The sequence below is a fragment of the Carassius gibelio genome, chromosome A3 (assembly GCF_023724105.1).
Source record: "Carassius gibelio isolate Cgi1373 ecotype wild population from Czech Republic chromosome A3, carGib1.2-hapl.c, whole genome shotgun sequence".
In the NCBI taxonomy this organism is placed as follows: Eukaryota; Metazoa; Chordata; class Actinopteri; order Cypriniformes; family Cyprinidae; genus Carassius; species Carassius gibelio.
In genome coordinates this window covers 25,201,850-25,218,033 of record NC_068373.1, presented here as the reverse complement: position 1 = coordinate 25,218,033, position 16,184 = coordinate 25,201,850, and the positions used below count along the sequence as shown (strand labels likewise).

General features: G+C 36.3%; 1 protein-coding gene across 2 annotated transcripts; it reads left to right on the top strand.

Annotated features, from left to right (window-relative positions):
- The first annotated feature begins 1,453 nt into the window (after positions 1-1,453).
- Positions 1,454-13,118, top strand: hs3st3b1a (heparan sulfate (glucosamine) 3-O-sulfotransferase 3B1a). 2 transcript variants are annotated; one of them, XM_052552429.1, is made up of 2 exons: positions 1,454-2,179; positions 11,442-13,118. In XM_052552429.1, the coding sequence occupies exons 1-2, from the start codon at positions 1,698-1,700 to the stop codon at positions 12,058-12,060; spliced, it is 1,101 nt and encodes a 366-aa protein (XP_052408389.1). In that variant the 5' UTR covers positions 1,454-1,697; the 3' UTR covers positions 12,061-13,118. The 2 variants fall into 2 exon arrangements, with proteins under 2 accessions (XP_052408389.1, XP_052408378.1); XM_052552418.1 differs by having other exon boundaries at positions 1,454-2,185.
- The last annotated feature ends 3,066 nt before the right edge of the window (positions 13,119-16,184 follow it).

Genomic DNA, 16,184 nt, shown 5'->3' with positions numbered 1-16,184 from the left:
TGTCACCAAAAATTGGTACAGAAAACCTTTTTACTCAGAAATAACTAGCAAAGTTCACAATTAAATTGAAAGATACAGCAAGAAACACATAAAAGACTGAAATAGTGTTTTATTTACATATTTTTTTTATCTGTAATGCTATTATTTATGACAGATGTGAGTGTTTGCTTTGTCACTTTTAACTTGTGGAGTGGGTGTCCTGACAGGAAGACAATGTGTTTCACAGACACCAGTGCATGCAGGAAGTGCAGATACAGTCATCTCACACACATACACATACACATACATGTGTGCTAGATGAGATAAAGGGATTATTGGACTGCATGGCAGCTCTGGCGTAATCCTGATAATCCTGCAGAATGCTACAGGTGCTGGAGGTCCAAGGCCAAACTCACACACACACACAAACAGTGAGTTCTCAAATTCAGCAGTTTCTGAACTTTACCTCCGTACTCAAGAATAACATCATACCCTACATCTCTTTTCATGCTACAGTAAGTGTTTGGTGTCACCGTGACATGTTTCTAGCCAAGAGCGAGATGTGAGCAGTGGGAGAGGTACAAACATCTGCTGGAATCATGTCTAAACAATTCTGCATCGGGAATCCTCTGTGAGACGACTGCCATTTCTCTCACAACACTTAAACAAGCAAACAGAACTGTTGTTCATTTTTATTTCACAGTTCAGTGCATGAAGGATTGGTTTATGTTTCTTTAAGTCATTCATCATTCTGCTTTTAAGAGGCACAATTGCCAAATTAATTGTCAAAGCAATTATGAGCAAAATTGCATGTTTGTATTCACATCTTTGTAACATTTTGTTCAAAAACTGAAAAAGATGAGAGTGGGCTCATATTTTTTATTGCTCTGAAAGTTATTGTAACATTCTTTTTGTGACATTAAATTCCTTTTCTAAAATATACACACTTTAAAAAAAGATTTAAAAATACATAAACTAACAAACATAAATACAATAAAGTAAGCAGCAGAATTGTTCTCATCATTGATAATAATACATTTTTTAATAGCAAATCTGCATATTAGATTGGTTTCTGAAGGATCATGTCACTTGAAGACTGAAAAATGCAGAAAATTTAGCTTTGCCATCACAGGAATAAACAGAAAGCAATTATTTTAAATTGTAAAAATATTTCACTATATCGCTATGTTTTGCTGTATTTTGATCAAATAAATGCAGTATTGATGAGCATAAGAGACTTCTTTCAATATCATAAATAAAGAAACTTACCGACCTCAAACTTTTGAACAGTTTTGTTATTGAAGCCCCTATTAAATTACATTTTAAATACATACATATTAAGATTAAAAAAATAATACTTAAGCCTTCAGAGCTTGGGCACGTGTTCTGATTGGTCAATCCCGCTGCCAATCACACGCCCCTCCTCTTTATATAGTGTGCATGGCCCGTCGTTCACTCACTCAGACAACATGAACCAGTGTGAGGCGACGGAGTGATGCGCAAAGACGCGCTCGTGCCACTGTAACAACTGTGACTTTCTACATCTCCGGCAACGTTCAGACACCAAAATGACATGATTTCAACATCTGCCGGGGACTCGTGCTCCTATTTTTCCTATCCCGCGGAGATGCCTGCATGTTACACGGACCTATGCGGAGGAGCAAGTAACTTTACCAATATGCCCTTTCGGACATTGACATTACACACAGGAGAGTCCTATGGAATATAGTCCGCTCTGTCACTCAGCTCAGCCGGTGAAAAACAAACTTTTCGTCTTCTGCATCATGCTGTCACTGTGGGTGTACATGCTGTACTGCTGTGCGGGCTACTCCTCCACCACACCGAGCTTCATGATGGAAGAAAGGAGCAGCAGGAATCCACCCAGACCCCTCCAGAAACAAGACCTGGAGATGTTCCTCAAAAGCCAGTCCAGGGACTTACTAAACAACGAGAGTGATGCTGACAGCAGAGGAGACGGCTGGGAGGAAAACAAGGGCGATGTTGTTTATGACGAGGACTCGGGAGTAGCAGGTGCACTGAACGGGTCCGAGACCAAAAAGTTGCCCCAAGCGATTATAATAGGGGTGAAGAAGGGCGGGACGCGCGCGCTGCTCGAGTTTCTGCGCCTCCATCCTGATATCCGCGCGGTGGGAGCGGAGCCGCACTTTTTTGATCGCAACTACGAGAAAGGACTCGAGTGGTACAGGTACTTTTTAATACAATGTTATTCATACGTACGTTTTACATTGTTAGAGAGCGTCAGGATAAAAGCGGATTAAGAGCAGGGAATTATGTGGCTCATATTCGTCCCAGTAGTGACACATACACCTGTCAGTATTGTCATATTGTGAACTATGGGGGGCTTGAGGGGCTCTGGCTCCACTGTTGAAAGTTTTCAAAGAAAGTAAAACAAACAAAAGTTCGACGATTCCCAAAAAGGTTTATTTATTCATTTATTTATTTATATATTTATTTATATTATTTTGTTTTTTTACCATAAAAGTTAGATTCCAAGTTCTAAAATACTGTTATATTGATACTGATAATAAAGTACCTCTGAATTAAAATAAGGACCTATAAATAAATTTCCATGACCTTTCCAGTCCTTTGGAATTTGTATTATAGCCTATAATAGCCTATAACAGTTTGCAGAACCGGAAACTCTTATGTTCATGGGCATGATGCATAAAACAAAATCAAGGGAGAGAAAAAGGCAGCTTGTTGAATGTTGTCCTTACGGAAATTATTTTTTTCCAGCACAGTGTAGTTTGGTAATAGTGAACTAGGCATAGATAAAATGTTGGATTGACCCAAGACAAACATAGACTAAACAAACATTGTGTTCTCTGCTTGTGTAACACCGCTCTAGTCAGGTGCACTTTATCAATCTGTAGAGGTCTGACGCTCACCTTTGATTCCTAGTATTTGTATTCTTTTACCAGACAACCATATAGTAAAAACAGATGAAATGATCTATATTTTCCCTTGTGTGATTTTACAGTAACTTTGAAATTCTGATTTGTAATGAGGTAAATTCGGTTAATTAGTCATCTCAATGGCAATGAGGGTCCAATTTACCTGATTTCACCCCAACATGGTGGTCACAGAAAGTTGTTTTGGCCAGTTCCCAGTTGACAGGGAATGTTCTCAGAACTTTCCAGGCTAACATTCCGGTTTCCTAAAAGTTATTTCAATAATATTAATAGAACTTCAGTATAAAGTTATCTATCTGTTTTTTAACAATGTTCTCAAAATGTTAGCACAATATTTTCTTTTTAATAGTAAATTATTTAACTTTTTTTATCTGAAATGTTTCAGCTGAATGATCATCTCAATGTTTTGTAAATATTAGTATTTGTTTCCGAATGTTCAGAGAACATTCAACTGTAACATTCTCATAATGTGTGCAAACTGATACAATTTAATGTTTCCTTAACATTTGTATAACCGAGAAAATGTTTTTTGAAACTTTAAAAACAAAACTATGTTTTGAATATTCATTGAACATTCTGTTTTGATTATCACCATTAAATTTTGTCCATTTTAATAGTTATTTTGGCCCAGAACCACCTCAAACTAATAATCAATTTATGCAATTTGTTTCAAATATATATAAAAATAATATAAAATACACAGACAAAATGCTGACACATTCTGTTGGAAACAATAACAAAGGAAAATGCGGCCCAAAGCTTTTTATATTTTGATCTGATATACAGACTTTCTGTGGAGGAATCTGAAGTCCCAGTTCCTTCGCTATTGATGCACAGTTGGAAGTACAAGGAAGAGGCAAAGAGCAGTATGAGCCCCTTTATCCAGGGAGCCTAGAAGACTAATTGTGAAGCAGAAGCATGGAGAGAGAATCATGTAGCCAGGTGGCCAAGTCTCCTGTGGAGGTATTGAGCTCTTCTGCACTGTTAGTCCAGCACAGAGGAGGCGTTCAGAAGGGTGACTGAGCACAGCAGGGCTGGAGAACTGGACTTTTCATACAACGCTTTTGAAGAAACCGAGGGCTGATCAGTTCAATAAACAGGCCATTCATCTGTGCATATTACTGTTTTTGTTTCTAATTAAAAAATATTTGACCCTTTAAAACATGCATTACAATAATACATTACAAAATTAACCATGTAAGGCCTGACATATAAAATAACAGTCAGACATTTATTTTTGAGACAGTCAGAACATAAATGTAATGCACTACAGTGATGATTGATAGATCCGCAAAAAGCCTGATGACAGATACTGTGCTATTACAATGGTAATTTGATTTTGATATCTTGTTTTCAAGTAATCTTAATTATTATTCAAGCCATAGAATGGTATGTTGGTCAAAATGACTTCACAATATGGCAGTTTGAGAGGACACGAGAAACTAACAGAGATGTTTTCAGAAAAGGACATGCTGAAAAGATCTCTGATGCAATCATATTACTTATTGACTCCGAAGCAAACATCCCAGCAGTCTGATTGAGTTACAAGGAGTAGCCTGTTTGTGGATGGCAGATGCTGGCAGTAAATTGAAAGCGAGTCTATAGAGTGAGATGGTGGAGGTTTCAAAAGAGGATCTGTTGAACCCCTGAGGTTCTGCATTAACCCCTGTGAGAAAGAGCAGGCAATTAGAGTGAATTGTGTTGTTTCTTTCTTCACTTTGTATGCAAATGTGCTCAGAGGGTGAAAGTGCTTCTTGAGAAACCCAGCAGGATCTCCCTCAAAAAAAAAAAAAAAAAAAAAAAAAAAAACCTGAGGGGAGCAGAATGAGGGTATTCTTAAACCATGCACGTAACTTTTCCACAGTCTTGAAAGATGTTGCTGTTGTGTTTACTGTTAAAATTGCTGCTAGCCTTTGTGTGGGATGGTAAGGCACAACTAGAACGATGGATTTCTTCTGTGTGAAACTGCACAGAGCCAGTTGATTATAATAATTTATAAACCTTGGCTGATCCTCTTCACTGGCATATTGAAAGGGAGTCTAACTTTTCTGTTCAAAAACCAATTGAGCTGCCTTCCTGTCACTTGTCTAAATAAACAGCTGAAATATCCTCGTAGGTGAATCTAATGTCGCTAAGATAATACTCTTAATTTTTATGGTGGTGGATAAGGACATCTTATAAGATTTTCTAAATGTGATAGACCACAAACATGAGGATAAAAAATCTTATAGTCTGTCGTGTGCCATGATGTGACAAAGACGGCTCACCACACGAACAGATTTTCAACCAGAGTATGGACTGTGTACACAGGAAATTCAGAATAAGCAAAGGGGACTATATGCAGGAAGTAATTGCAGTGATAGTGTTTGGAATGATTTTCACTGAAAATTCACGGAGAGAAAAAAGGAAAGGGTTTGGGTGAAGTCGTGGAGACAGGGGACATGGTCTGTACAAGTTACAGAGTGAGCTTGAGGTGAGCAATGGTCACAAAAACAGAATGTCAAAAAATGTTTATTTTTATTTTTATAATTGTTCTCAGTTCTCTCTTGGAAAAGACATCTTTTTGTCTTTGAAATCGCCTTATTAAATAAACTTAAAACAATTGTTGTCAGATCTTACATCACTCTTTAAGAACGTGATCATTCGCTTTCTGATTGGATATTGTTTCATTTCACGTGAAAATCTTCAGAGCGTGCGCGCATGTGTCCTCAGGGTTCCTCTCACACATCAGGATTTCTGATCGTAAATATTAAACATGTTGAATATTTACGATTCGCGATCGGGGCAGCTCCGACGTTCTTCCGATCAGGTTCGGACACTCTTAACACATCTCACACCAAGGGAAAATCTGATAAAATAATCTGTAGAACCATCAGGATAATCGGGAAAGAGCTACGATTGTCGGAAGGGGGGAAATCGGCCCAAAATCAGACCGATCATCTTTTGGTGTGTACCCAGCATAAAGCGCTTTGAGTGCTTAGAAAAGTTCTATATAAAAGAATCATTATTAGTATTATATCGTACACACATATAACACAGGTTTTAGAGATTTCCTGACTAGAAGTAAAATGATTGAATTTACCCTTTACTGACCTATATCTTTAAATGTATGTAAATTTTAATTTATGAGATAGCATGAATGGACCCGCAGCAACCCACCTTGTACTTTGATATGGGTCTGGAATGTGTCCCAGGCAAACTCTGTCAGATTATTTGAAGTAGCTGCATACCACCATTTCTCGTACACTCCTGGGTTTTCTGACAAAGTGATGTTCCCACATGAATTCCTTCCCATTGGGTCATTGCTCTCTTAAAATGACCCATGCTAAGCACTCATTTTGCTTGTGAACAAGTGGGTAGGATATACTTATGCAATAGGATACAAGGTGCTGTGCTCAATTCACGGCTTAAAGTATTTAATGCAAATCATTTTCTAAGAAGCTAGGTATAAAATAGCATTTCCTGTTTCATACTTCTCTTTCACACACAGCTGAAAAGCTCATCAACAACTTAAGCATACTGAAGCAAACTGAAGCACTCAGAGACACTCTTTATTACAGTGAAGCAAATACTACTACTACTACTACTACTACTACTACTACGATTTTAGATAAAAATAAAATTTCCTCCACACATACATGTTACTCTATGGGTGGTGCACAGAAGGTTTAAATATAATATATACACTCCTTCAAAATAATGGTTCTTTATTGGCATCTACAGTTCTATAAAGAACATTTAATTCTATATTCAAATTTAAAATGATTGTTTTATATTTTAGTATATATTAAAAACGAATTTATTGCTGTGATGCAAAGCTGAATTTTCAGCATTATTACTCCAGTCCTCAGTGTTACATAATCTTTTCATTCTAATACGCTGATTTGTTGTTACTGTCACTTTTGATTAATTTAATGCATCCTTGCTAAATAAAAGTATTGATTTATTTAAAAAACAAATGCTACAGAGACATCTTGGAAGAAATGAATAATCTTGACAGAATCGCATTATATTGTAAGTGTCATTTGCGTCCAAACATGTCAAAAATATATTCAAAGAAAATGATTTTCACAAAGTCTACCTATTCATAATCAAATATAAATGTATATAAAAGTATTGTAAAAGCAACCCAGGTGTTTTATCAGAGCTGTGATTATAACAACTAAAAACACTGAGAAATTCCACAGAACAGTTGCATAAGCAGACAGCAACTCACTAAATCCCTGCTGTAAAGTGCTGTTCTGTGATGACAATCTTCTCAGCATCTCAAGCTATCCTGAGGGAACTTCAAAGAGTGCTGATACTTTAAAGGCATAAACACCAGCCTTTGAACATGCTACCTGATAGCAGATCATGTAAACATAGGTTTACAGAGAGCCCTTCATAAACAAGCTCAAGAGAAGACACCGCTCACTTCCCTCTAGACAAAACAAGCTAATAACAGCCATCTAACAAAGCAAGCTCTCTAATTTAACCCTGTGTTGCTTGAGAGCTTTATTTCTCTTACAGTCCAAGAGGCTAGTAAAGACCTTATCACTATTTCTAGAAGTCTGTTTTTTCTCTGTATTGTTCTTGGCTTGCGAAAAAAAATTACTAATTTACTCATTTATTAGTAGCGCTTGTTACAGCGAGCATCATTGCTATTGCTTATATTTAGTGTTAAGAGTATTTCCGGTACCTCTAACTTGTGTGGCTTGTTGTGCTATTACATTTTTGTAAGTGGTTAAACATTTGACACATTTGAACATTTATCATTTTAACAGAGGATCCCAAGTTATATCTAGGGACAATAATATTTTGGAGACAATAAGCAACCACCCAGAATACATTGGCAATTGCATAGCAGTACATTATAAACAACTAGGGACATCCTAGCAAAAATATCTATTGATTTTGTATTTACAAGGGACATAACACACAGTTTCTGCCAATCTCATGCTAATCTTGAATACCTATAGCATAGTATTCAATCTTTCATATCTCCAAAGAGTCTTTAGTTTTATCAGATTTGTAAAAGAAAGATACAGCGGTACCGCTGATCTCAGAAAACCGTCGAGCTCCTGGAGGTGTGGCGTGGGTGGAGCTAAAGATTCACGAGCACTCGCGTAGCGATCATCTGTAAGCTGTGACATTGATATGAATAAAACAGGAACAAACTTTATTGACTCAAATTGTATTTAAATTGTAAACAACTCCGTTGCTGTCCTAGAGAAACAAACTGCATCCATTGTTGAACCACATTAGTTCAACATCGCAACAATAGTTCAACAATAAGATGTCGCTGTGTCGCTGTCACACGTGCTAATTAAACGATTCGAGATCTCTGAGATGCTGCCCTATTTAATATGGCAGCTGATGTCTAATTTACTATTCATTTTGTTCCCTGTCATTTTGCTTTATTTGAAGTTTGATTCATCGTGGGTTCCCATTTACGTCATAGTCCGTGGTTCCCATTCATACACACACACACACACACAAACACACACACCTTTGTTTTTGTGAAAAATGGGGACATCCCATGGTTTTTATACTGTACAAACTGTATATTCTATGGCCCTTCACCAACCCTCCCCCTACACCTAACCCTCTCAGGAAACTTTGTGCATTTTTACTTTGTCAAAAAAAAACTAATTCTGTATGATTTATAAGCGTTTAGAAAAATGGGGACATGGGTTATGTCCTCATAAGTCACCCTCTCTGCCGCTGTAGTTTCAAATGCCTAAGTTTGCAACACTGTTTGCAAATTTTCATTTTAAACTATGGTTTTGGGTAACACCAAATCTTTGAACTATGTTGGTAACAACGGAATTTGCAACCATAGTTAGCAAATTATGCTTTTGGGAAACACACCCCTGGTTCATGTGTGCACACGCTCTTCCTGGACAAGTGCCCATACAAGGAATTCAGAAGTGTATTTGTCATACAGTATGTCCAACTCATTTTTGAAACTTTGGCCATGTTTAACATGAGAATACAACTCTTTAACAGATAAATCAGAATTAATGAAATAGCATTAGACCTCCCCTTTAAGGCGAAATTAATTTACTAAAAATAACAAGAACTTACAAAAAAAAAAAAAAAAAAAAAAATAGTTTACTAAAGGTATATTTGTACTTCCATAAACAAAAAAGTGGATTAGAAATATAACTAATAAATTTAAAGCATACCTATGAAAAACTTTTGAGTACACAACAGGATTTACAGTACATTTTATATGTAATTTCATTAATTACTTCAATTTTCTTTGAAATATGGTTAAAGTGAACTGCTGGATGTACTGACAAGCATTTAAACTATACAAAAATATAGCTTATTGGCATTTCTGTAAAAAAACCTGTATGTCATGTATTTAAATATATTTGTAATTGCACATTTGTAAAAAAAAAAAAGAGTTGCAATTCAGTACATTTAAATATATTGACTTTAAATGTAATATTGAATAAAACACCACAGTTTCAATTATAATTAAAATTTGTTTTACATGTGCTTTAGTATGTTATTCCAAATAAAGCATGACAAGATTATTCAAACGTAATGAATGAAAATGTACATTAAAGTAAACATTTGATATTGAGTGCACTTAAGTTTGTTAAGAAACACCCATGAAAGTGTACTTTCTTCTAGTGCACTTAAATGGCCTTTTATTTCCTTAACATTCCATGCAAATAGTTTTTATAAAATATTCTTAAGTACACTACAAGTGCACATTCAGACCAATGACGCACACAAGCAGAGTTCACAAAATGTAAAATCTAGTTTCACTTTTCACACATTTGTTGCTTTTCTTTTTTGCTAATCATGCAGATCTTGGCCACTTGTTACACAGAAGCAAACTTTAATGAGTGTTGCATAAGAGAGCACGCTGGATTATGACGTTTAGACAGCCATTGCTTCCTGGCTGCACAGTGTGTTAAGAAGAACAAACTGCAAAAGCTTGTCGCTCTTTTCCCAACAGCACTTATGTCTGTGTCTGTCTGCTTGTATGAATAATGCATGCGGTTCTGATTCAGTTCTGTTTTGCTTAGGCACCAGGTGGAAAGTTTGATCAGTTGTGTTTCATTTCCCTCTGGGCCACTACAAAAGGCTCTGCTTGTGTATCTGGGGTACTGTGAACGTAATTGCAGTGATACAGAGGCCTCTCTCTCCCCATATGCATCTATTAGGTTTATGTTTTTTTTTTCACACCACTTACTAATGATGAGAGTCATTGCAAGAGAGGTTTCTAAGATTACATAAGATGCACCGTATGCATTTTTTTTTTTGTTGTTTTTTTTTTTGTGTGGTAGTTGGTTAATGAGCTCTACCCACTACAATCCCCCTGACAGGATTAACCTCATCCCTCGACTCCTCAACGCACTTCTTTCTTCTCCTCTCCTTGTTTCCTCCTCCAGTACAAATGCTTTCCCGCCTCCCCAGTAATTGTTTAGATATTATCTATTAAACGTTGTCTTGAAGGAGAGGTTAAGACAACAGTTTACGCATAGTAACGTGTCTATATATAAACACCTCATTAATGGGTGTAATCATTGCGGCAACATATCTTTTCCAACATCTGTCAATGTCAAAATTCTTATCACTGGCAACTATAAATGATAAATCATCTGTTGTTTCAAGCAGAATACTTGACAGGCTTGTCCAAACTGTATACACATTCATCTTGTTTGACACTTAAAATGGCTCATGATATGATATATCATGATGTTAAAGTAGATAGTGATGTTATATATTGCATAATAATGCATTATTGCATGTTTCTGGTCTTACATAAACCTCAACTGACCTAGTTCAGCCATTCTCCGCTTGCTAGCCAAAGTTAAAAGACTAATTTGCCAATTACAGCTGCTGGCCTGATACTACTGATTCAGGTATCATGGGACTGAAATGAACTCTACATACACATGCACAAACCTACTCTGAGATCAAACAATGGGTAAAAGCGAGGATGCTGTATCTTTTATGTACATTTGTCTTTTCTATTGTGTGCTAAAAAAAACTTATTTGATGAAGAGTATTTTCAATGTCATTCAAAGTGCAGAGATCTCAGTATTGAACTTTTTAAACCACTGTTAGGATGCTTTTATATAAATAAACATGAAGAGACAAGCTGACAATATTTTTGATTCAGTTTGGATTTATCTTTAAATCACTTTTCACTGTACGTATTATTCCAAAGCACCCTGTTACGTAACATGTACTTACTATAGTAATAACAGTTAATTATGCATAATTACAAGCAACTAATCCTAAACCAAATTTTCCCACTAATCTTAACCCTAGAGGAAGTACGTGTAGTTGATTAGCATTACATTATTATATTAAAGTACAAGGCATACAACCATCTGCGAAATGCAATTTTGTCTTTTTTGGTGCATTACGCATCAGACAGAGCTGGATCTCTTCTGATGCTGATACTGTTCTCACAGACAGAGAAGTGTGTGTACTACCATAGTCCTGCTGTTTTTCATATCTGTGCTGTGAATCATGAATCCTCCTTTGATACTCACCCACCCCTTGCCTCTCTGCTCCTAGGGAACTAATGCCTGAAACTCAGGAGGGTCAGCTGACTATGGAGAAGACACCAAGCTACTTTGTAACGAAGGAGGTCCCAGGCCGGATCCATGCCATGTCCAAGGACACTAAGCTGATAGTTGTGGTTAGAGACCCAGTAACCCGGGCGATCTCGGACTACACGCAGACCCGCTCAAAGAAACCCGACATCCCGTCCTTTGAGAGCTTGACTTTTAAAAACATCACAGCGAATCTAATAGACACCTCGTGGAGTGCGGTGCAGATCGGCATGTATGCCAGGCATCTGGAGCAGTGGCTGGAGTTTTTTCCCATGAGCCAGTTGTTGTTTGTGAGCGGGGAGCGTCTGATCAGCGACCCGGCTGGGGAAATGGCCCGCGTACAGAACTTTTTGGGCCTGAGGAGGGAGGTCACGCACAAACACTTTCACTTTAACCCCGCCAAGGGCTTCCCTTGCCTCAAGAGACCTGAAAGCAATACCAAACCGCACTGCCTTGGCAAAACTAAAGGCCGCACGCATCCAAACATCCACCCAGATGTGATTCAAAGACTGCGAGACTTCTACACGCCATTTAACAAAAAGTTCTACCACATGACCGGCCATGACTTTGGCTGGGACTGATTTTGTAGTTTTTGGGAGCACATCTTAAAATAATTAATTGTAAAAAGTATAGAACTATTTTATAATAATTTATTGAAAATAATATACTCACTCGGCTGCAATCTGTTGTTGTACGTACTGCAATTTTCTACCTTTCACATTCCAGTCAAATCTGATATACTGTCTTTTTTAATAGGGAAATAAAAAATTATTTGAAGTAGGAATTTAGGAGAGGGGGTGTCTGACAAAGGAAAATAGCACAATGAAACTAATTACGGGTATTCAATGAGTCATGGAAAACATTTATCTGTTCAGTTACGTAAAAGTCCCTAATTGTTGCTTTAGTAAACATTATCTACTGTTATTCTTTCTTTTCTTTTTTTTTGAGGATTCCAGCATGCCATCCTTCATTTTAAAGGGTTATAAGGGATTATTATTTTGTCTCAGCTGTTCCAAAGCCACATTTTGTGGATCAATACACATTAAACTATATGACTTGTCAATAATGGCAGAAAAATGAAGTTTGGGACACCGGCTGTTTAACTTCTTTTAGGAAAATGTAATTTTCAACATCAGCATTACACACAGGAAGTCCTTGAAGACAGATACTTTAACTGTGTTTGACTCTCTGTTACAAAAGTCTGAGACTGTATTTATAATTCTCAAGAAGAGAAAGGCAATGCAATGCAGCTAGACAGACATGTTCACACATCTCTTTCTATATAATGACTCCATGTTACTGTAAGACTCTGCATGAAAAAAATGTTTTAAGTCTAAGGGCCTTTTCAGTATGAATATGAAATGGAGAAGTTCAGTTAACTCATTTCATACCTCACAAGAATTACAAAAAGGGAAAGTGAAGTTTCCCTAGTCATGATTATTTTTCATACATCAGTGGTTGAGTTTTATTCAACCCTTATTATGTACTTTCAAATGCTGTTTTTTTAATCTGATGAAAATTTGTTACAAATTTATTGTACGATTGTTTCTTTCCAACTTCAAACCAAACAGTCCTGTCCGAGGTACGAGACACTGAGTATTTCTGTGCTGTGATGAAATAAATCTATTTTTTACCAGCATTTAACATGTCTTATATTCTAGTGTTTACTGAATTACAAGTATCATTTTTCATGCTTTCCAAAAAACATGTTAAGCAGAAAATCTGTTTTCAACAGTATAAATAATAATAATATTATTATTTCTTAAGCATCAAATCAGCATATTAGACTGATTTCTCAAGGATCATGTGACAATGCAACATAAAAGCATTTAAATTGTGATAATATTTCACAATATAACTGTTTTTAATATATTTTGGATCAAATAACTGCAGCATTGGTGAGCATAAGAGAGTTCTTTAAAAAAAATTAATATTGAAAAGTATACTCCAGTGTTTCGACTGGTAGTGTATAACCTAAAATATTTAACAGATTTTTAATTAATGTTACTTAGAATAATTAGAGAGCAATAATTTCTAAAGAAACATTGATTAATCTAATAGCAAATATATTCATATTTCCTTGTACATAAACTGGTCTGTTATGCTTGGAAAATTGTTTCCGTACACAACAAAACGAATTCCAACTTTTGATCTCACAATTCTGATTTTTGCAAATTTGAGTTAACATCTAGCCTTTTTTTTTTTCAATTCTTCATCTCACAATTCAGACTTCTTTCCTCACAACTGCAAGGTGTAAACTCATCATTTTTAAGTTTACAGGTTTTTTTTCTGAATTCATAGTTTGCATCTTGCACTTTTTTTCAGAATTCTCAGATTTCAGATTACTCAGAACTGCAAGATAAACAAGTAGCAATTACATTTTTATTTTTCTTTGGTCGAAACAACAGTACATTTATATAACGTGCTAAAGACTTGAAAGTAATTACAATGATGTATATCAGTGACCTATACACCATTTCCTGCTAAATGATGAACAGCAATGCAAATTAACATTAGTTTGTCATTTGTTAATCACCACCTTTAGAAAAAGAGCAATTGGATGTAATAGGAGTTTGCCCGTTTGGATTTATTCAATCTGTATTATCAGATTGTGAGACCAGCCATAATATTACCACCAATTCGACTACTATTTTTCAACCTGGTGAGCTGTTTTCTGGGGCTTCGGGAGAAAGCATAGCCTCTAGCACTTTGTTGTTAGGTCACAGGAGACCATTTTAAGGGTGGAGATGCTTCCCTTGGGCTCCTGAAACAGCACCTGCTGTTAACTTGCACATCATGACCTCTGTTACCTTGGTGATCCAAGAGAAATTAGAGCCTTGCAAACACTCAAATAATTCTGTTCCTGCATTTCAAACACTTTACTTCCCCTATACATCAAATAAACTATTCAACACAACTGTAAAATGAAAGCAGCTTCAGTGTGTTCCTGCATCGACAAGCCTGAAAAAACTGTTCACAACTTCAATCAAGATGACGTTTTACACTTGAGGCAGTCATGCCCGTCCTCTGTAGTCCCATGATTTAATGTGATCAACAAGCAGTGATTACCTCCATATATTATCAGGCAATCTATTACAAACGGCCAATCGTTTAGCTGTTAGCGCGACATAAAAGAAGCCCCTTGCGATAACGGGAATCCAGACTGAACTCGTGAAGAAGTGCCCTCTCAGCAATAAACTGTAAATGCTTTCTCCCATGCAGCTGGGGGATTGTTGTTTGCACAGATAACCTCAGGCTGAAATGCTAGCTGCTGTTGTTTGACGGCTGAGAAAAACAGAGCAGACACCTGACAATCCACAACATGACTGAGTCGCCAAGACCTGCTGATATAAGAGGGAGACACACAGTAAAACACAGCCCAAAAACACCACGTTTCTGGAAGTTTTATGTAACAGGGTGTGGATTATTTTATTCTGGGACATATGTTTTATGAAATATCTGCCTCTCATCAGACATTTACATGTTTGGATATACACTGTTGATCAAAAGTTAGTTATGTTTTTGAAAGAAGTCTCACCAAGGCTGCATTTATTTGATCAAAAATACAGCACAGACAGTAATATTGTGAAATATTACTACAATTTAACAATCTGTTTTCTATTTGTCTGAATAGAAAAATATCATTTATTCCTGTGATGCAAAGCTGAATTTTCAGCATCATTGCTTCAGTATTAGTGCCACGTGATCCTTCAGAATTCATTCTGATATGCTTTGCCACGCAAGAAACATTTCTCATTATTATCAATTTTGAAAAGAAAGGCATATAATAATGCCATATGCACTCTGATTGAGAGATTACATGAGCCCAAAGACCTGTTCCTATAAACAGAGCAAAAAGGTTTTAAGTCGACTTTGGCCGACTAAAGAGTATATAAACTGACTTTGACCATGGCCAACCTAAACACTTGAATTACTCTCTTTCCAGAGCCTTCCCAACACTGATCACTGGTAAATATCTGCCATTATATATTTAATTAACAAATTATGATAATATCAATAAATAACATGTGTGGCTCAGAAGTCATTTTAATTCTGGAAAATACACAGTGTGTTTAATGGAAGCCAGTAGGAGGAGGATTTTTGCTGTCACATGTTTACACATCAAACCTAACCAGTAAATCCAACATGAAATAGAGAAATTTTTTTTTTTAGTTGGCACTCGTTTCACAAATAGTAAGTGGCTCTACAGTATGTTCAATTAAACTTTTAATTTAGTGTGAGTGTTATCCTATTTCAGCTGAATGTGCTTAGTAAAACCCCATTATAAACTTTTTTAAACAAATTAAAACTTGGCTCGGTAATGAGCATGATATTCTTCACAGAGGTTAAATCCCTTTTGTTTTAGAAGCCTTTAAACTGTTCAAGCCTTTGTATGCTTGGTAAAGCACTTGACTTTCCTAATACCAGCCAATGCCAGAGTTGTAGGCTTTAGGCTTTAGCAAATAAGATTAGTGAATTTTACATATGGTTCTCAACATGGGCCCTAATCCGAGCTGGATTCCCCTGCTATAAAAATGTCTTCATTGCTGAGAGTATAAGTTTTATATAAATAGACAGTATTACTTATCCATGAAAAATGAGATTTGCTTTATTCACACTTAATCCATCTATGCAGCAGCACTTGTAAATAGAGTGATACATTTGATATGAGAAGATAAAGAGATAATCTTTCAAAGAGATATTC

What these genes read in the sequence shown, in the direction of transcription:
- hs3st3b1a (XM_052552418.1), top strand. Translation starts at nt 1,698, where the DNA reads ATGGAATATAGTCCGCTCTGTCACTCAGCTCAGCCGGTGAAAAACAAA. An exon ending in AAAGGACTCGAGTGGTACAG is followed by an intron (nt 2,186 to 11,441) that starts GTACTTTTTAAT and finishes CTCTGCTCCTAG; the next exon opens with GGAACTAATGCCTGAAACTC.